This window comes from Mirounga leonina, unplaced genomic scaffold (assembly GCF_011800145.1).
Source record: "Mirounga leonina isolate KUSES-001 unplaced genomic scaffold, KU_Mleo_1.0 Mir_115, whole genome shotgun sequence".
In the NCBI taxonomy this organism is placed as follows: domain Eukaryota; kingdom Metazoa; phylum Chordata; class Mammalia; order Carnivora; family Phocidae; genus Mirounga; species Mirounga leonina.
In genome coordinates, this window is record NW_023270268.1 from 11,109,754 (window position 1) to 11,130,360 (window position 20,607).

Consider the following 20,607-nt stretch of genomic DNA (forward strand, 5'->3'; position numbering starts at 1 on the left):
CTTGAGATCAAGTCCTATGTTGGGCTCCATGCTGGGCATGGGGCCTGCTTAAGATTCTCTCTCTCCCTCTGCCTCCCCCACTCCCGCATGCATGCTAGCTCTCTCTCAAAAAAAAATTTCATTTAAAAATAAAAGAAACTTGAGAGACATTTAATGAAATACAATGTGTGGTTTTTGTTTGGATCTTTATTTTAACAAACCAGTTGTTTAAACACACACACACAATTGAAGACCCCTGAACAGACTGGATATTTGATGATGTTAAAGAATTACTGTTAGTTTTTTAAGTTGTGACAATAGTAATATAATATAAGTGTTTGTTATTAAAAAAGAATGCGTACTGAAATACGGAGTCTAGGATTTGCTCTAAAATAATCTGTGGGGTAGATCAGAGACATAGATGAAACGAGAGTGGCCATGTATTGATAATTGTTTTAGCTGCGTGATGGGTAGGTGTGGGGTCATTATACTATTCTCAGCATGCTTATGCTGAAAATTTCCCATAATAAAAACTTTAAAAAGCAAGATACCCACAGTGAGTATAAGCAAACTATAGAAACAATGTTGCCACAGGGAAGGGTGGCCACAGAACAGAGGTGTATAGAAACTTTTCCCAACTTACCCTTTTAGACTTTGTGGGTTTCTTTGTTGTTGTTGTTGTTGTTTTTCTTGAGAGAGAGAGAGAGCACATTGAGCGGGGGGATGGAGGGGCTGAGGGAGAGAGAATCTCAAGCAGACTCTGTACCCAGTGTGGAGCCCAATGCAGGGCTGGATCTCATGACTCTGAGATCAGGACCTGAGCTGAAATCAAGAATCAGATGCTTAATGGACTGAGTCACCCAGGCACCCCTAGGCTTTGTGAATTCTGAACTGAACTATGTGAATATATATAATTATATATGTTATATATTGAGTATATATTATATATAATATGTATATTATATATTTTTAAAATAATTTAAAATGTTAAAAACTAGCAACTGTAGCAGAGATGGCTAAGTGATATCAAAATCTGTACTCCTTCCAAAGTACAGAGCTGTAGGTGAGAAGTGGTGCCTAGCCAGGGAATAAGGAAGAGCAAGGGCTACTGTGTGAAAGCACTGGAATTGAGGGTCTTTTTGTTACAGAAGCTAGTGTTAAACTAATACAGTTAAGAGCTGGGAGAAATGCTGTGAATGAAAAGAAGGTTATAATGAAGATGTAAACCAGTAAACTCTGAATACAAACAAAATTGACCAAAGTTGTTTTAATAATAACTTCTAGTTATTATAACTTATAATGGTCAATGAACTAGCTCATTCATTTGTTCCCATGACATTTCACTATCTCTATGGACCATATACATGCTGTAAATTAGAAATCATTTTGAAATCAACAAAATAACATACCTATGCTCTGAGCGAATAATCCTCTCTCTCGGAATTTATCTTAAGAAAATGAATGCTAACCAGAAGAAAGCTCTAGTACCCATTGTAAAACAGAGGTTGACAATTTTTTTTTTTTTTTTGAGAGAGAGAGAGAGCACAAGTGGGGAGGGGCAGAGCGAGAAGGAGAGAATCTTTTTTTTTTTTTAAAGATTTTATTTATTTATTTGAGAGAGAGAGAATGAGAGAGAGCACATGAGAGGGGGGAGGGTCAGAGGGAGAAGCAGACTCCCTGCTGAGCAGGGAGCCCGATGCGGGACTCGATCCAGGGAGTCCAGGATCATGACCTGAGCCGAAGGCAGTCGCTTAACCAACTGAGCCACCCAGGCGCCCGGAAGGAGAGAATCTTAAGCAGACTCCAGGCTTAACACGGAGCCCGTCATGGGGCTCAGTCTCATGATCCTGAGATTGTGACCTGAGCCAAAATCAAAAGTTGGATGCTCAACAGAGTGAGCCACTCAGGCACCCTGAGAGATTAACAAATTTTTTTTGTAAAGGACCAGTAAGTCAGTATTTTAGGCTTTGAGGGCCATACAATCTCTGTTACTACTCAGCTCTGCCATCACGGTGCAAAAGAAGCTGTATGCAATATACATCAGTGAACAAGTTTGGCTGTGTTCCAATAAAACTTTATTTACAAAAACAGGTGGCAGGCCGGATTGGGACGGGGGGCTATAGTTTGCCAACCTCTGCAAATGTTCAATGTAATATCATTTATGGCAGCTAAAAGCTCAAAAACAACCCACATGTTCAAAAGTGAATGGTTAAGTAAATTAAAGAACATCCGTTTAGATGATTGTACATATTATGCACAATTATGAAGACTTTAGAGCAACAGAGACATGTTACTAAATACTGAATTTTGTAATTAAAAAAAAGAGAGGAAGCAGAATCCATGATTATAATCAGTAGGATTACAGCTCCGCAAACTTCATGTACACACTCAGCCAAGGACCAAAATAGATCATCTGTGGAATTTGTGGAATGGTGGGGCCATGGGTGAATTTTGTTTTTAGTTTCTGTGGCTAGCAGCAATTCCATATTCTACCACAACCAAAAAGCCCATTTTGTGAACTGACCGAGATGATTTCAAACCCTCTACCTTTTCTCTCAATGCTGGGCCTTTGCAAAGGCTGTTTCCTCCTCCAGGACACTCCCGCCTTGTCCCTTCCCATCCTCAGGGGAGGTTCCTTCCCCAGGAAAGTCTGACTATGGACTAGAGAGGACCCCTGTTATCTGTGCTCCCAGTGGCCCGTACTTCCTGCTTCATGATGCTCACCACCCTTACGCTAACCACACTTCACTGACTCAAAGATGCTCAGTCTTGCTCATTTTTACTTCCCTCGACTCGGGGCTGTAACTTACAAATACTGTCGGCCAGACCAGTATCTAGTTATCTCTGTCTGCCATCTGCCAATGTGCCTGCATCACAATATTTGGAAGGGTGTCAGCGGCATGGAGGAACATTCCAGAGACAGGAGTGGCGCACTCTTTGAAGCCCCAAGAACCAGAGGTTTGTGGGGCTGAGATGGCGGGATGGGGAGTCAGGGAGGTTTAGCATCACTGCCAGAGTGGGAGTCAAAAACCAGCCTATGAGCCCAGCACCAATGGCTTTTAGTTCTTTTACGGACTCTTCTCCATTGCTCACACCTCTCGATGGCACAAAGAACAACAGGGTGTGTAAAAATACTTAAAAAGGGGGTGCCCGGGTGGCTCCGATGCTTAAGCGTCTGCCTTCGGCTCAGGTCATGATCCCAGGGTCCTGGGATCAAGTCCCGCTTCGGGCTCCCTGCTAGGCGGGAAGCCTGCTTCTCCCTCTGCCTCTGTCTCTCTCTCTCTGACTCTTACGAATAAATAAATAAAACATTAAAACAATACTTAAAAAGAAAAAAGGAATTTAGAAGAGGAGGGCTCTGACGGTAAAGAGGTTGTAGGAATATCTTAAGCAATTTATTTTCCTTCATCAAGTTTTTCTTTTTATATACTCACAAGCAGATAAAATTTCAATTTAATCAAGTCTAAAAGAACTCTTCTAGGGGTGCCTGGGTGGTTCAGTTGGTTAAAGTGTCTGACTCTTGATTTCGGCTCAGGTCATGATCTCAGGGTCCCCCCACTCCCAAGTCGCACTCCACACTGGCATGGAGCCTGCTTAAGATTCTCCCTCTCCCTCTCCTTCTGCCCCTCCCCTCCCCTCTCTCTTCCTCTCACATAAGTAAGTAAATAATAAAAATGAAAGAACACTTCCATTGAGCATAAAATAAAAATTCTAAGTAAGAGATTTGTCATAGAATTGCCATTTTCTTTCTTTCTCAGCAGTGCCTAAAACAGCGGTGCCTAAAACAGCAGTGCCTCAGAGGTAATGAAACATGTCAACTGTTCAGGGTCTGGATTTTCTGCCCCCAGGGGAGAGGCGGATGTGCCTTGTTCATCCCTGGAGCCTCAGCCTCAGTCCCAGCCCAGGGCGGAGCGAATAGGCATTAATTATCTGATGAAGTCCCTTGAAATAGCGCCCTGCCAGGCAAAGGGCCACACCCCAGGGTTAGCATCTGAGTCAGAAATAGAAATCCAAAAGTGAGCTCGCCACATCTGGCCTTTGATTCTTTTAGCCTTTAATCCAATACAGTAATGCCACTATTCAGTGTTGCCCGGCGTTGTGTTAAATTCGGAGTCCTGTCCTGACAGCTTGACAAACTGACAGACACTTCCCTCATCCCTCGGCTTCTCTGTTTGCTTTGGTGCAGGACCCCGCTGTTTTGACTGGGTGAGTTAGTGGAAACCTGTCAATGCAACTAAATAAGAAAGTAAGGCCACTCTGACTTTATCAGACACTCCAGGATCCTAACCTCTCCTTGCTGGCATCCCACCTGCATCTTCCTTGGCCTCTCCTCCCTCTGCAGGAAGACCCCCCGGCCCTTCCTGGCCTGAAGTTAGCGCCCCGGGCACCATGGTGCTTCCAGGCCTGGCACAGGGGCCCTTTCCACACCGGGCCCCACCCCCCCCCGCCCTAGCCCTCCACAGGCACCTCCCCACGCAGCATTACCACATCTTCCAAGGAAGATCCAGGTCTCAAGCATTTCATCCGGGCTGACTTTTTTGAAAGGAGTGCTATGACCAGGGCTTTGGCAAGAAAATATACTTTCACTCATTAAAAACAAAGCTGGGCGCCTGGGTGGCTCAGTCAGTTGGGTGTCTGCCTTCACTCAGGTCATGAGCCCAGGGTCCTGGGATTGAGCCCCGCATCGGGCTCCCTGCTCAGCGGGGAGTCAGCTTTTCTCTCTCTGTCAAATAAATAAAATCTTAAAAAAAAAAAAAAGAACTGCTCGGAAGGAATCAGGACCGGGCGACAGGACAGGGTGATGGGGTTAGGGTGGTGTTAGGGGGATGACTTCCTACGAGGGCCTTGGAAAAGGCCCCTCAGGGGCAGGACAGGGAGCTGTCCAGTGGGGAGGCAAACAGTCTCTACCCCTGGCTTTATTTGTTTCCTGATCTATAAAAGATGAAAAATAGGGCCTTGGAGCCTCCACATACAGCTAACAGAAAAGGAAAGAGGAGAGAATCCTGCCCCTTAAGAGCCTCCGGCAGGAAGCGACAAATACCTCTTCTACTCTGACTCCAGTGGTGAGAACTAGTGACAGAGCGACGTGGACACAGACGACACAGACGACAGGAAATGTCTGGCTACACAGCTACCAATCAGGAAGCATCCCGCACCGGGAAGGAGGGAGCGTGAGCTAAATACCTGTCATTGCGTTGAACCCTGTACCCCGCTAACTGACTGCGTAATTACTGTGAATTCAGATGCTTGCAACGAAATATGAAAAAGAGTAGTACCTAAATGATAGGGCTATCGGGAAGATTAAATGAGGACATTCATGTCAAACTCATAGACTAGGAATTGGTAGGTGATGAGTCCTCAATTAATTTTAGCCATTGTCCCAAGGATGTGACATTTGAGCTAAGTGTCTCTTTTTTGTTTTTGGTTCTTTTTTTGACTAGGACGTGCAGTTAAGCTCCACGTGAACTATTAACTTAAGATAGGAAGTTTACAAAAGGGTCTGTTGTGAGAACAAAAGCACTAAAATCGAGATAAGATGTGTGCCATGATCCAAACATGTTTTCTTCCCCTTCTTCTTTTTGCATCAACTGTAGCTACAAAATACTGCCCTCCAAACCAACTTTAATATCCAATGATGGGGTGGCTCTGTCCTGGATTCTTCGGAAATGTCAAGGTCATGAAAGACAAGAAGGACTGTTCCAGATTGAAGGAGATTGAGGAAACAGGACAAGTGAATATAACTCGTGATCCAGGATGGGATCCTAGAGGAGAAAAGGGACATTAATTGGTCAACTGGCGAAATCTGAATAAGGCTGGTAGAGGAGCTAATAGGGCTGGTGTCAATAATTTCCTGGTTTAGGTAACTGTACTGAAATTATGTAGGACTTAGGAAATGCACACTTTTATAAAAGAGTACTTCTGGACAAAAGAGCATGATGTCTGCAGCTTACTCTCAACTGATTGAAAGAAAAAATAACGTGTGTGTGTGTGTGTGTATGGAAAATGATTAGACAAGTGTGTTAAACAGTTAACGGTTGAGAACCTGGGGGGAAAGGTATATGGAGAATTCTCTGTACTGTTCCTGTAAAGTTTCTGTAAATCTGGAATTATTTATAAATAAAAAGTACAAAAGTATTTATAATTTAGAGACTTAAGTCATTGGGCACTTCTCCCAACATTTTTTTTATTTTTATAGATTTAAAAAATTTTTATTTTATCTGAGAGGGAGAGAGGGAACACAAGCAAGGGGAGGGGCAGAGGGAGAGGGAGAAGCAGACTCCCTGCTGAGCAAGGAGCCCAATGCGGGAGTCGATCCCAGGAACCCCGGGATCACGACCTGAGCCGAAGGCAGATGCTTAATGACTGAGCCCCTACAAACCTTTTTTAAAAAATTGCAACTATTTCACAAGCAGAGCTAACGTGACCTCCTTAAGACATATTTTTGGGCTGCAATATCCTATCTTTAAAAATCTACTGGAATGCTATAAAATTTATTTGGCAATCTAATGGTTTGGGGGAATTGGGGACACTTCACTCGATGCCTGCAGAAAGCCAGAAGCAGCTCTTCTTTGGAAGGTACTCTTCATCTTTTGTCTCTACTCTGCCATCTGAGAATGACTGTCCGATGTTCTCTTCATGTTTGCTCTATCTTTATGGTTCTGCTTTTTTCAGCAGAATTTCAAGGACCGCTTCTTTTTTTGAATAAGCTATTAAGGAAAAAGATGTACCAAAATAAAGAAGATTGAGATGTAATTGTCATCCAGAGTGTCATAGGATGGCCATCTCTTCTCTGAAACACTGTTCTAGAAACGAGCAATGCTTCTACAAGGAGAAAATATTCAATGTCTACAGTCTACGATGCCGAGGATTTTTAGAATCTGATCACAATGGAAAGTCTGGAACTGGTTGTACTAGTTTCCTGTGGTTGTTGTAAAAAGTTACTATAAAGTTGGTGGCTTAGAATAACAGAAATTTATTCTTTCACAAGTCTATAAGTCAGAAGTGGAAATCAGTATCACTGGGCTTAACCCAAGGTCAGCAGGACTGAGTTTTCCCTGGTGATTCTAGAGAGAATCCATTCATTGCTTCTTCCAGCCTCCGGTGGCTTTCCTGGTGTTCTTGGGCTCATGGCCACATAACCGCAATCTCCACCACATCTTCACATCACCGTTGGAGAAGGTCATCAAATAGATGTGACCGCCAGTTGACCTGCGAGCGGGACCCAGGCACTCGGAGGTCCTTGCCCCCTCCCTGTCCTTGGAACATGGGTTCCACTTACCTTTCCCACTCCCAGAGGCTGCTCCGAGGACACAGCCTTCAGATGGTGATGTGGTGTTGAGAACATCTGGACGGTATATGTGACTGAACCCGGTTAAGGCCTCGATGTAAACTTTTAAGGTTTGGTGGGCAGGTGCAGAATCCACTCATCTTGCTGCCGCCCAGGACAAGCCTCATATGTAAGTTCCCTTTGCTTATTAAATGTGCCTCCTTCCTCTGCTCCCCCTGCCCGCCCAGTATGGGGGTGGCTGGTTTCAGATTACACCTGGGAAGCTAGGAGAGGGTTTCAAACCAGCAGTCACCATCACCTTCTTCTTTGTGTGTCTCTTATAAAAACTTACTTGTCATTGGACTTAGGGACCTCCCAGGTAATTCAGATAATCATTTCAAGACCCTTAATTACATCTGAAAACCCCTTGTTCCAAATAAGGTAACGTTCACAGGTTCCAGGGATAAGGATGCGGACATATATTTTGGGGGCCGTCATTCAATCCACTACACTGGGAAAGCAATTTTTCGTCCCTAAATCACACTAACACAACTGTATGTTGAAGTGGCAATCACATCTCTAAATATGGGATTGATGTCACCATAAGTGGTAAGAGTAGGTCAGCAAGGAGACCTCTATTAGACCCAGGGGATGCACAGTATGCTGCAGAGTTCTTTCCTCTGACTTAGGCAGCGGTCAATAAACAGGACGCACTGCTCAGTAACGGTGATATTTACGGAACCCTCGTAAACCCAGTGTCACCTCAATACAAGGGTTAGTGGTGCCTCTCTTACCTTTTCCACATGAAACTTACAACAGTACGTGTCAGTGAGGCCCCATCTCTGAAATCAAACTGCTTTTCTCCAGGAGAATTTCCTGTGGTTCTGTTCTTAAGTTTTTCCAAGGAGTTAAAACAGATAGGGTCAAGTTATCTATACTACCATGACATTGCTTGTAATTCTCTTGTAAAAGGGTACAGAAATAATGTCGCTCCCTATTGAGCTTACTTTTCATTCAGTACACATTGATTTGTTTTCCTCTCTTCTTGTTTCAAATAGGAAATGAAAAAAAAAATAACAGGACTGGTTAAGTGGACCTCAAAAAGCAACATCGGGGCGCCTGGGTGGCTCAGTCGTTAAGCGTCTGCCTTCGGCTCAGGTCATGATCCCAGGGTCCTGGGATCGAGCCCCGCATCGGGCTCCCTGCTCCACGGGAAGCCTGCTTCTCCCTCTCCCACTCCCTCTGCTTGTGTTCCCTCTCTCGCTGTGTCTCTCTGTCAAAAAAAAAAAAAAAAAAAAGCAACATCAAAAGTCCTGGGTGGTCTGGAAGGCTGAGCAGCCTGGCATTGCAGATCCAGAGGGTGACGGGGCAAGAATACTGATAAACCAGTTTTGCGGGTGGAAGCAGTCTGCAGTCAGGTTTGTTAAGTCCCCAGACTGCATCAGCTTAGAGCCTCAGCAGAGATCAGAAAGACGGCTCCGAAGGAACACAAGCAGGCAGTCCATTGGTGCGCTTCTCAATGGCGCTCCCTTGAACCAGGCCCATGCACCACTTCCCAGGTACTGCAGGGGGCGCTGCTAACTCCGCCCACGTACAACCTTGCGCTAATGATTTCCCTTTGGACAGTTGCAGCTGTCTGGCTCAGAGGTTCCTGGGAGTTTCCTTCTCCCCGCGCCCCCAGGTCTGTAGTCAATGAAGGGTACAAAAGCCCAGCTCCACTGCCTCAAAACAGGAAAATCTGGTGCACCTCACTTTCCAGAGATCCCTGAAAGATCAGGTTGAGACTTAGACTTCTAAAACCCATCTCTATCGAGCTCCTTCTCCTGCCCCTGCCTGTGTCCCTCACTCAGAACTGACCAAATGCACAAGAACCCCATCTCTAGCTCTACTACTAGGGAAGCTGACTTCAACACCCCCTGTGATGGATGTTGGGAAATTCTAAGAAAACTGCTGGTCACACAAGTTTTCTTGTCACCTAAACTTTCCCAGTTCTTAATATCTCAATGTTACATGGAACTCCGAACACTGAACACTAAGTCTTTCTCAGTGTCAGTGGATGTGGAAGACCCCTGAAGCCCTGTTGGAGAAGATCACAAGGTGATGTTTGCAAATCTTAGTTTCAGGATAGATGAAATATTTCCAAGAGCGGGCAACGTTTGGTCCAGGAATTCTATTTTTAGGGACTTCTCCTTCTGATATTCCTGTATACATGTAAAACTATGTTATGTAGAAAGGTATCTGCCACAGCCCTGAGAGAACGAAAGATGGGAAATAACCTAAGTGCTGTCAGTGGGGACTAGTTCAATGGTAAATCCATTCTCTGGAAGGAAATGCAGCTGTTACAGAGAATAACACTTTCTGGATGGATGTGGAATTATCTCCAAGATGGAAAGTTAAGTAATGAAAGTACAGAACAGTGAGTATAAGCATGCTCCCATCAGGGGTGAGAAAGGAGACGCACACGCACATGCATGCGTGCAGGGACACACACACACACATACACAGAAGCACAAAATAATTCCTGAAGGATATACAAGAAACTGGTATCACCGGTAGCCTCCAGGGAGGGAATGCGGAAACTGGAGAACTTTTTATACTTTTAAAATCTTGATCATGTTATCTGTTTTTTTTAAAGATTATTTATTTGAGAGAGAGAAAAAGGGGGGAGGGGCAGAGGCAGAGAGAGAATCTCAAGCAGACTCCCAGCTGAGCGCAGACCCTGATGCAGGGCTCAATCCCACAGCCCATGAGATCATGACCTGAGCCAAAATCATGAGTTGGACACTTAACCAACTGAGCCACCCCAGCACCCTGATCACGTTACCTATTTTTAAAAAGTAAACATAATTTGAGCAATTACACAGTCATACTTTCTGTTTGGATCAGGACTTTTATTTTTTAGAATGGCTCCGGAAGGGCCCATGGAGGAGAAGAACAACACTGGGAGATGGAGGTAGTTCTTACAAGCCTAAAGGCTGCAGAGAAGGCCCTGCGTGTTTCCCCATCTGTAAAATGGGAATACTGACACCGCCCAGAAATGCTGTAATGACAAAGTGAGTTCTTGCAGAGCAAGCAGACAGCACAATGCCCAGAGCAAGAGCTCAGCAGATGTACTGCACAGGAATTCAATGACGTATGACCATCGCCCATAGAAAAATCATATGGTTATTATTATTGTAAGGATGGTACTGCTGTTGTCCCATCTTCCATTGCCAAGGAGCAGCCGCAAGAGCGGCTTCTGTGGGTGCAGGAGTTATCTACGGCTGTCTAACAAATGACCACAAACTAAGTAGCTTAAAACAACATTTATTTATCCCGTCGCAGCTTCCATTGGTCAGGAGCCCCAGGTGGGAGTCCTCTGCTCTGAGTCTCGCAAGGCTGCAGACAAGATGTTGGCCAGCCTGGGGTTTTATCTGAGGCTTGGGGTCCTCTTCCAAGGTCTCATGGTTGTTGGCAGACTTTAGTTCCTTGCAGCTCTAGGACGGAGGTCTCTGTTTTTCTGGCCGTCAGCTGAGGGCTGCTCTCAGCTTCTAGACACAACCCATAGGTGCTTGCCATGTGGGTCTCTGCCAGGCCCTTGCCCCACTCCCAAAGCAGTTGATTTCTCAGGGCCAGCAGGAGAATCTCCCTCTTTGGGAAGGACCTAGTACCTCTTTTAAGGACTTTCACATGATTAAGTCAGCCTCACTTGGAGATGATCTCCTTTTGATTAACTCAGAACCAACTGATCTGGGGCCGTAATTACATCTGCAACATCCATTCACCTTGGCATATGACATGGTATCACCACGGAAATGACATCCCATCACCTTTGCTGTATTCTGTCGGTTAGAAGCAAGTCCCAGGCCCCACCCACACTCAAGAGGATGGAATTACACAAGCTTGTGACTCACTGGGGGTCACCCTGGGGGGTGTCTGCCACAGTGGGCTAGCCTGGGAGCCTGCTCACCCTGCATGGAGAGATGGCACACCATGGGGGCAAAAGGCTAGGCCTTGCCCACACCTGGGTTCAAATGCTGGCTCCAGAATTTAATGAATATTTTGAACCTTGGGCAAGTTACAAAACCTCTCAGCCTCCATTCAAACCAAAAGAAGGGGAAGATAAATAATATAGAGTCACTGAAAGGGTTAAACAAAGGGACACTGCATGTACAACTGGCTGACATGGTACATCAGATACTCACACCTTAGTCCCCCTCTCTGTTCCCAACCCTTCTGGGAGGAGCCTGTGACTTACAAACGAGAATAAGAGTGATGGTTTTCTCTTAAGCCTGCCAGCAGCCCTGCGGGTGACATGCAAATACGCTAAAATACTACACACATACTGTTCAATACCCCAGTGAGGGGTTTTCCCTACCCTGGCTGATTTCTTCTCTGGCAAAGGGTGAAATTACCAGTAGCACCTGCTGTCGCGTCTCATAGCACCTCCTTTCAGATCTGCCACAGCCTGCCCACCAACGCGGAGCCAACGCGACCAGTCATGGTACAGCCGAACAACGGCCTCGCGTGCACGCCTCACGTCGTTTTCAAACGAGGTTTAAGGACACGGGACAATACTCATGGTGTATTGATAACGAGAATGAAATGACCCCAAATCGTCCTTTTATGAGCTCAAGATCTGGACGCGAACTGGCTGGTTCAAAACCCAGCTTCACTCTTCATGGCTGTGACTTTGGGCAAGTTACCGAACCTCCCTGCCTCCGTTTCCTCATCTGTAAAATGCCGATGACAATAGGACCTACTCATCATGGGGATTAAACGAGGTAACACATGTAAAACACCTAGCCCAGAGGCTGCTACGTGAATAGTGATCAACACTATTATTATTATTAAAGTACCACTTTTATCACTTGAGAGGAAAAGTTAAAAAAAAGACTTCACAATCACTAGCATTGAGGTCGCCTTCTTAGGGGAATAAAGAAAACCTATGAGGAAGAGTGAGTAAAACTACATTGCGGTCACAGGGTAGTTAGTAATTCTCCATGCTTTCCAGAAGGTTCCAACTTACTCTGTACTGGGAAGCATTTAATTCATTTCTCCTCTGTTTCCGCCTTCCCATCCCCTTCTGAAGGAACTGCGTTTTCTCCATCTTTAAAACTCAGGATGATACCTCTCCTAAGTTCCACGGCGATCCTTTCCATGGGTAACACATGGAAACCGCTTTACAGACAATTTCGCCTTCTCTGTCAAGCCACCTATCCTTTTAGCTATCGGAAGGAAGGAAGGACGGAGGAAAAGAGCGTGGCTGCCCCGGGGAAAAGGAAGGGCCAGGTCCCGATCATTGCTGAGTAAAACACAGACCAGGTGAACTGCTTCTTCTGCAGGAGGCGGAGCAGCTTCTCTGTTCCCGATTGCCACCTGGGAGCTGGGATGGGGTGGGGAGAGGTTCCCCCCCCACCCCCCACCCCCCGTCCTCCTGTCCTCCCCCCACCCCCACAGCCAGTACCGGGCTCTGCGCCAAAGGCCCCCGTGAGGAATGCCAGGAGAGTGAGCGGCGGGTGAGGGAGCCACCGAGCCAAACGGTGACAGAGTGGCGTGCCTGTGGCAGGCGGCGGGTCAGAGGGAGGCTTCCATGGGCAGCACGCCGGGGCAGATGGCAGGAGGAGGAAACAGATGGAGGTCCAGTGGCGCTGGGCAGGAAGTGCTGGGAGCACGGTGGGAGGGCGAGGGCCTGGGAGGAAGGGAGCACAGAGGAGCGCTTCCCTGACCCCAGAATTTGCCTCCACACCCTGACCCCCACAGGGAGTCCCCCAAGTGAGGCCCAGGATTGCCCTGGAGGGTCTTTAATACCCGCTGTAATGCCCGAAAACCCGGGGACTCTCTTCCGACTCACAGGGGACCACACACGCACCCACTTGTGCTCCCCCCTGGCCCCCATCAGCACCCTCTCCTCTGGCCACTGGTTTCCAATCTAGGGGCAGGTGGTTTGTGGGGGTGCCCTGGAGGGGAATTCTTGCCAGTAGTTAAGAAATGCACATGTTCTGCAGCCTGAATAAATAAGCTGTGGTACTATCATTCCTCAAATTTATGCAGATGCTCTTGCCATTACTTAAATGCAAGTGCATTTAAAAGCACTACAGAACCTTCTAGCCCCTCGATGGCACTGTTCCTTTCCCAAACCATCAGACACCAAAAATACTATTACAACTTAAAATATTATCACCATCATACTTGTCTCCTTGAATATCATCCTGGATGATAAAGGGACACCCATTAATTTCTAGATATTAAAACATTTACATCATTGCTTAATGTCACCATTCTCCGAAGGGCACGAAGCACTTCATTTCTCTCTCTGCAAAATTTATTTACACCAGGACTTCTCCACAAGGAAGTTCACCATGGCCTTGTTTGTACGTTGGCAGAACTGGAAGCCCTCGAGCCAAAGTAAGGGGGAGGGGGCTGGTCCCACAGACCGTGGTACAGCCACGACTGGCTACAATGATGCTGTTCAAAACCAAATTGCAGACAAACATGAAGTGACACAAGAAAACATTCATCGCATATTAAGCAAAAAAAAAAAAAAAAAAAGGCATTTTACAAAATAGGTATACATCATCCTAATTTTCCTTTTTTTTTTTTAAGATTTTATTTATTTATTTGACAGAGAGCAGAGAGCACAAGCAGGGGGAGCGGCAGGCAGAGGGAGAGGGAGAAGCAGGCTCCCTGCTGAGCAGGGAGCCCGATGCGGGACTCGATCCCAGGACCTTGAGCTCATGACCCGAGCTGAAGGCAGATGTTTAACTCACTGAGACCCCCAGGCACCCCCATGCTGATTTCCTATGTAAAACAAAACAAAACACCCCCAAATTATAGATGTCTACTATGAAATGGTATAAAATTTTAAAGACTAATCTTGGGAAACAGAGTGGGAGAGTCTACTTTCTTTTTTGTGTTTCCCCAAATTTCTACAATGAGCAAGCATTACTTCTGTCATCAGGAATAAAGCCCATAACTTGGTTGTGTTTTATTATTTTTATTTGTTTGGCTATTGATTGAAAGTAGTTTCTTGTTGTTAGATCAGGATTGGGCCGGGAGTACAAGGATCTTGGCAGTGAGGTTCTTTGCTGCCTTTAACCCTCTGGCTTCCAGGAAAGAGGACAGGGGTGTACAGATTGCATTTGGGAACCAAACTGGTGCTCCCCTGCTACCCAGATGCAAAGCAGAACAAAGAGGGTGGACCGCTCTGGGTTATGCTGGGTCATTCTCCACGCATAAGTCTCTTCACAGCTATACCAGAGGCTGGGCTCCCTGCCACAGTCCAATTCTATTTGGGAACTGGGCTCTGAATTTCCAGAGTGCAGCTCATAATCGCCTTGGCCTGCTGGAGGGTATTTAGAATGCTCTCTCATGCCAGAAAACTGAGTGTACTCTCCGCGGACTCACACACCCACTCAGCTTCCACCCAGCCTGCGTAGGCTCCTTGAATCTTATTTCAGATAAAACATATCTTTAGGATATTAAATATTGGCAACGCCCTCATTACTATCCTGAAATGAATAAAATGTATATATAATACAATCCTAATCCCTGTGACAACCGAAACAGTTTCCACAAATTCCAAAATAACCTCTAGGGGGCGGTACAGCCCTGGTTTGAAAACCACCACTTCAATGGTGGGTTGATGGTGACAGGACGCTTCCCTGATATTCTTAGATGAAGGACCATACCCTCCAGATGATCTGGCAGGCCTTGAGAGTCTGGCCCTTGCACATTTCTCCAGTCTCACCCAAACCACTCCCACCCGTCTCCTCCCCTCCAACCACAGCAATACTCCTTCCAGACTCTGAGTCATTGTCTATGCTTTTCCATCTTCTGGAAATGCTGTTCCCTCTTCCTTCAAATATCCCTTCCTTAGAGAAGCCCTTCCTTACCTTCCAGACAGGCCAGACTCTCTAGTTAATTCTCTATGACACTGAACACCTCTTTTTCCGAGTTTTTGTCCCAGTTTATAGTTACAGATTAATAATCATTTTATTAATGTTTGTTTTCCCTATTTGAGTATAAGGAGCACAGGGACTGATCTGCCTTATTTACTCTTCTTTCCACCATATTCTAGCATACAACAGGTGCTCAAATGTTTGCTGAGTAAATAAATGAAACTTCGGGAGGACGTTTAAGTTTCCATCTTTGTGGCTTGTGGAAACTACACTCTGATTTTCCTTCCATATGGTTCTGCAAATGTCACAGCCCCCGTTTCTCTGCACACGCAGAAAGGGTCTGTCTTGTTAACCTCTGTATTCCACACGCCTCACATAAGAACATAGCAGATACCCAGGAAATGAGATGACGCCTCTTTCTAGATGTCAGTACTGCCCCAAGTACTGCCTCACGCCCTGCTGTATTCTCTTCCCCCCCAAAGCCCCCAACCTATCCCTTACCTCCAACTTAAACATACTGAACAAAGGCCTTTGAGAGCTAAGAGTGCACTCCCAACCTCAACAACCTGTACTCAGCTCTCAAGGTTCAACTCAGATGTGACTTTCACCTTCAAGCCTCTCTCCTTCCTTCCTAGTGCAGGTGACCAGACTTTTTTTTATCTCCCCGACCAATTTTGGGACTTGTCTGTCTCCTCAGTGAAACCACAGACTTCCTGAGGGCAAGGGCTCTGTCACAGCCCCCTGCTCCCGCAGAAATGAAGATGGACGTGGCACTCATGTCTGCTGAACTGATGAGGAATGCTGGCGAGGTCACATACAGGGCCATCTGGACCCCTTCAGACCTCAGGGCACTCCCCCCCGGGCTCAGATTCTGTGAGGTCTGCAGGGGGACATCCCTTCCTCTAGTAGTGGATATGGGGGGATGGCCAGGGAGTTTCCTATGTTGTGGCCCTCCCACACCCAGTGGTGTCATGCAGAGTACCCCCCTCTGAACTCTTCCCTAGATTTCCTTTTAGCAGCTTTACTGAGATACAATTCACACATTTAAAGTATACAATCCAGTGGTTTTTAGTATATTCACAGGGTTGGGCAACCAACACCACAATCCATTTTAGAACATTTTTATCATCCAAAAAGAAACCACCTACATCTTACCAGCCACTCCCCACTGCTCCCAAACTCCCCAGCCCTGAGCAACCACTAATCAACTTTCTGTCTCTAGAAATTTGCCTGTTCTGGACATCCCATGTTAAGTGGAATCATAGAACATGTAGTCTCTTGGGGCGTCTGGGTGGCTCAGTCGTTAAGCGTCTGCCTTCGGCTTAAGTCATGATCCCAGGGTCCTGGGATCGAGCCCCGCATCGAGCTCCCTGCTCAGTGGGGAGTCTGCTTCTCCCTCTCCCTCTGCCTGCTGCTCCCCCTGCTTGTGCTCTCTCTCTATCAAATAAATAAACAAAAATCTTAAAAAAAAAAAAAGAATATGTAGTCTTTTGTTTCTGGCTTCTTCCACTCAGCATGTATTCGAGGATCATCCATGTTGCAGGCTGTGTCAGTACTTTATACTTTTTTCTGCTAATATTCCATCCCATGAATACACCACATTTTATTTATCCATTCATCAGTCCAGTCCTCATCAGGACATTTGGGTTGTTTCCACGTTTTGGCTCTCATGAATAATGCTGCTACGAACTTCTGTGTACAAGTTTTTGTGTGTTTGTGTGTTTTCACACAATATACTTAAGAGAAGTGTTTGCACTTCTCTTCAGTATCTACCTAGGAGCAGAATTGTTGGATCATACAGCAACTCCATGTTTGTTTGAGGAACTGCCAGACTATTTGCCTTTTACACCCCCACTGGCCAACTGGCAACGTATGAGGGCTCTGATTTCTTCACGTCCTTCATATTGTTCTGTCCTGATATCATGTCTTTCCTACTGTTGCCATCCGACTGGGTGTGAAGAGGTACCTCGGTGGGCACTGATTTCCCTAGATCTATTAACAAGCAACAACTCTGCAGGGTCTTCGGGCACACGAGGCCCGTCAGGCCTGGGTCGGCCCCAGCTCTGCTGCTCACAGCTGTGGGACATTACTAGTTCAACCTCTCAGTCAGTTTCTTCTTGTCAAAACATGTTCCTTCACATGATCCTTAAAAACAGTTAATGATACTTACGTGATATATAGCATGGAATTCCTAGTCCATCATTTATTTTTTTTAAAGATTTTATTTATTTATTTGTCGGGGGGGGGGGGCAGGGAGTGCACAAGCAGAGGGAACAGCGGACAGAGGGAGAAGCAGGCTCCCTGCCAAGCAAGGGGCCCGCATCAGGGCTCGATCCCGGGACTCTGGGATCATGACCTGAGCCAAAGGCAGACGCTTAACCAACTCAGCCAGCCAGGCGTCTGTCCCTAGTGCCTTACAGAGAACAATGGTAAGGTTCAAAAAATAGACCTATTAACAACAACAAAGAAACCCCCTCCTATAGGGCCAAAAACTGTGACAGTCTCTAGTCTAAAGAGGAAGACCCAAGAAAACTAAACTATTGGGGCCACAAGATTATAAAAATTCATTAAAGACACAAGTACCAACATTCACTGAGAAACTCACTTTCCTTCCATTATCTCTCCTCATTTTCTGGTGGTGGTGGACCCAGGAGAGACTCAAAGCAAAGAAAGGAAGTTGTTCTCAAAGGGAACAGCCTTTTCAATTATTTCTTAAGGTAACAGGTTGACAGGTCTGTCGATTAGACCGAGGACAACACTTTATGGGAAGTCTAGGACATACAGGTCAGCCTATCCAGGATGCAGATGAGACACCAGTGGTCAAAATCAGAGCCCCGTGGATAGAGTGCTCACCCGTGGCACCACTTCAGCGGCATCTGCCCTGCCCCAATGTTGTTAACTCCTGGCTATGCACATGTTTCTGGGAAAGGAGATGAAAGAATATCAAATGTCCATGCAGGCCCCAGAAAAGAGGGAGAGGAGAATGGGAAAGAGTTAGACAAGAGGCCCAGGTGGACAACCCTAAAGAGTCTCTCAATATGACCACACTGCAAGGGCAAGTTCACTTCCAAGGGGTCTGCTCCAAAGAGCCTGCAATCACAGGGGCCTCCCCAAGGAAGGAAGAAGGCGTGAGAATCCCGTGAGGATGGCTTTAAGAGAGGCACAACAGAGAAGCCGTTCTCTAGGTCTTTGTTCCCTGCTATGGAACAACAAGCCCTGTGACTGTCACCTGCAACCAGGCTTAAGGGCCACAGGCAAGAGGCTAGCTGAGGAGCTTTCAGTGAAATGGAGCTTGCTCTTCTCTACGAACCTTATCCACCGAACTCATGGACCAACATGGAGCCTTCTCGACCCCATTACCTTTGTCCATCAAACTCATGGACCAGATGAAGGCTTCTGATCCCAATTTTTGTCCACCAAACTCATTATTTGATTCAACATATGTCTTCCAGTGCTCCATTAGGGTCTGTCTCACCCCCGCCCACCTTTTAAGGACAAAGAGGTGGGCTGGTCCCCTCTATTTGGCTGATTAGCAGTCTTACCGCGAGCCAAAAAATGCCTTACTCAAAACCAACACTCCTCAGCACAATTTGTTGTTGTTGGTAGTCGCTAACACTTCCTAATTTTTGGTCCATCCAGACACCCTTCTTAGAGAAAAGAGAACTCAGCCCCCCCCTCCCTTCAGATCTGGCCTAAGCAGGAAATGACAGCCCCCTCTACACACACCAGAACAACAGTGCTATGGATTCACCGGCAGCTCTCACTGTGTCCAGTACCCTGGGACTGGCCCACCTTAGCGTCCGGATGTGTAACCTTGTTCCTATGCCACATTCCTTCCTCCACACCCCTCTTCAAAACTACCACTCCCCCGCCGCCGCTATTTTTGCTGCAAACATTACAATGAGTGGAGTCACAAACAGCCCAACCTAGTGTCACAAAACACATCAAACGAATGGGAAAGGTGTTTAAGATGAAAATTTGTTTAAAGAAGAAAAAACTGGGAAGAAAGAAAAGAGTGGGGACCATGAGAACGGGCCAGACAACATCAGCCTTGGTGGAAGGCTCCTGCACCACACTGGTCATACTCAGGGCTCAGACTTTCAGCCTGCCTGGCTCCTCAGGTGACCCCCCCCCTCAGCTGACTCTGGCTCCCCCAAATGAGTACTGTAGTATCCCCCACCCCCCGCCCGTCCACACTTGTGCCAAGTTACCCACAGTCAACCACAGGGCAGAAGCGGATGACCCTGTGTTCTGCCGAGTAGTCATAAGATCAATAGCAGCCTAAAGCTAGGTCACAATGCCCACATCATTCACCTCCCTTTATCTCATCGGTCAGGCATTTTATCACCTCACATCATCACAAGAAGGGTGAGTTCAGTACAATAAGGCATTTTGAGAAAGAGACCACATTTACATACTTTTATTACAGTATATAGTTATAACTGTTCTATTTTATTATTAGTCGTTGTTAATCTCCTCTTACGCCTAATCGATAAATTAAACTTCATCATAGGTATGTACACATAGGCAAAAACAGTAAATACAGGGTTGGATACTCCAAACCGTTAGCAGGGGGACTAGGGCACAGTCTCCTCAAAACGGACCTTCCGCATCGATCCCCGGCGTTCCAGCGGCCCCCTGGGACCTGGACCCTCCCTTGCACTTGAGAGGGCAGGTGTCCAGGACAGCTGCCCCCCAGGGTCCCCATCCCTTTTCCCCAACAGGGAACTGAGAACTTCGGACTTCCCCTCTGCGAAACTGCGCCCAGAGCAGGGCAGCCCTGCTCTCTGGGTTGGGAGGAGAGAGGCGGCCTCGAGGGGGAGAAGGCCGGGTTCCGCCGCCTCAGCGCGCCGCCGGGGCGACTCTTCCACCCCCGGCTCGGGTTCGAAGCGGCGCGGCCCGGAGAAGAGGAAGGAAGAGGAAACCCACTTTTGCCGGTGGCTTCTGTCGGAAAGCGGGCCGGGCCCGCAGAGGGGTGGCTGGGAAAAACCTGGGGCCCTGGAGACCTGCGTCCGCGGGAGCAAGGGCGGCGTCGGGGCTGAGTTCCAGGGCGCGGCACCGGCGCACCCAACTTCCCGAAGGAAAGCCCCCCGCGGACCCGACTGGCGGCGCAGCCCTCCCGCCCCGCCCCGCCCGCGGCGCGATGCTCCGGCGGGCTCGGCCCGGCTCCAGCCGCCGCGCGCCACCTCCCGGCTCCCCTGCCCGCCGGGCCTCTCCGCGGGACCCCGGCCCCGCGCCCCGGGCCTCTCTTACCATCTGCGCCACTTTCAGCAGGGCCGAGTACGTGCGGGGGTAGACGGGGTCCAGCAGCCCCTCCGAGGGCCTCGCGCCCGGCTGCCCCGCGCCGGCCCCCGGTCCGCCGCCGCCGCTGCTGCACGTGGTGCGGACGAGCCCGGCTCCGTGCGACATCGCGCGGCCCCTGCCCGTCCGCCGCCTGCCCGGCCGCGGCCGACCGGCCAGATAAGCCGGGCGGGGCGGGGC

General features: G+C 47.4%; 1 protein-coding gene across 3 annotated transcripts in view; it reads right to left on the reverse strand.

Annotated features, from left to right (window-relative positions):
- The window catches only part of CMTM7 (CKLF like MARVEL transmembrane domain containing 7), a 52,412-nt gene extending 31,834 nt beyond the window's left edge, over positions 1-20,578 (reverse strand). Inside the window, exons 1-2 of one of the 3 annotated variants that reach the window (XM_034993212.1) lie at positions 20,380-20,578; positions 18,963-20,132 (exon numbers count right to left, since the gene is read on the reverse strand). In XM_034993212.1, coding sequence (XP_034849103.1) covers positions 19,704-20,132; positions 20,380-20,535 — 585 coding nt within the window. In that variant the 5' untranslated portion in view covers positions 20,536-20,578 and the 3' untranslated portion in view covers positions 18,963-19,703. Of the gene's footprint in view, positions 1-18,962; positions 20,133-20,379 lie in introns of those variants that run through there. The other 2 variants (XM_034993222.1, XM_034993204.1) reach the window with 2 other exon arrangements.
- Positions 20,579-20,607: the final 29 nt, after the last annotated feature.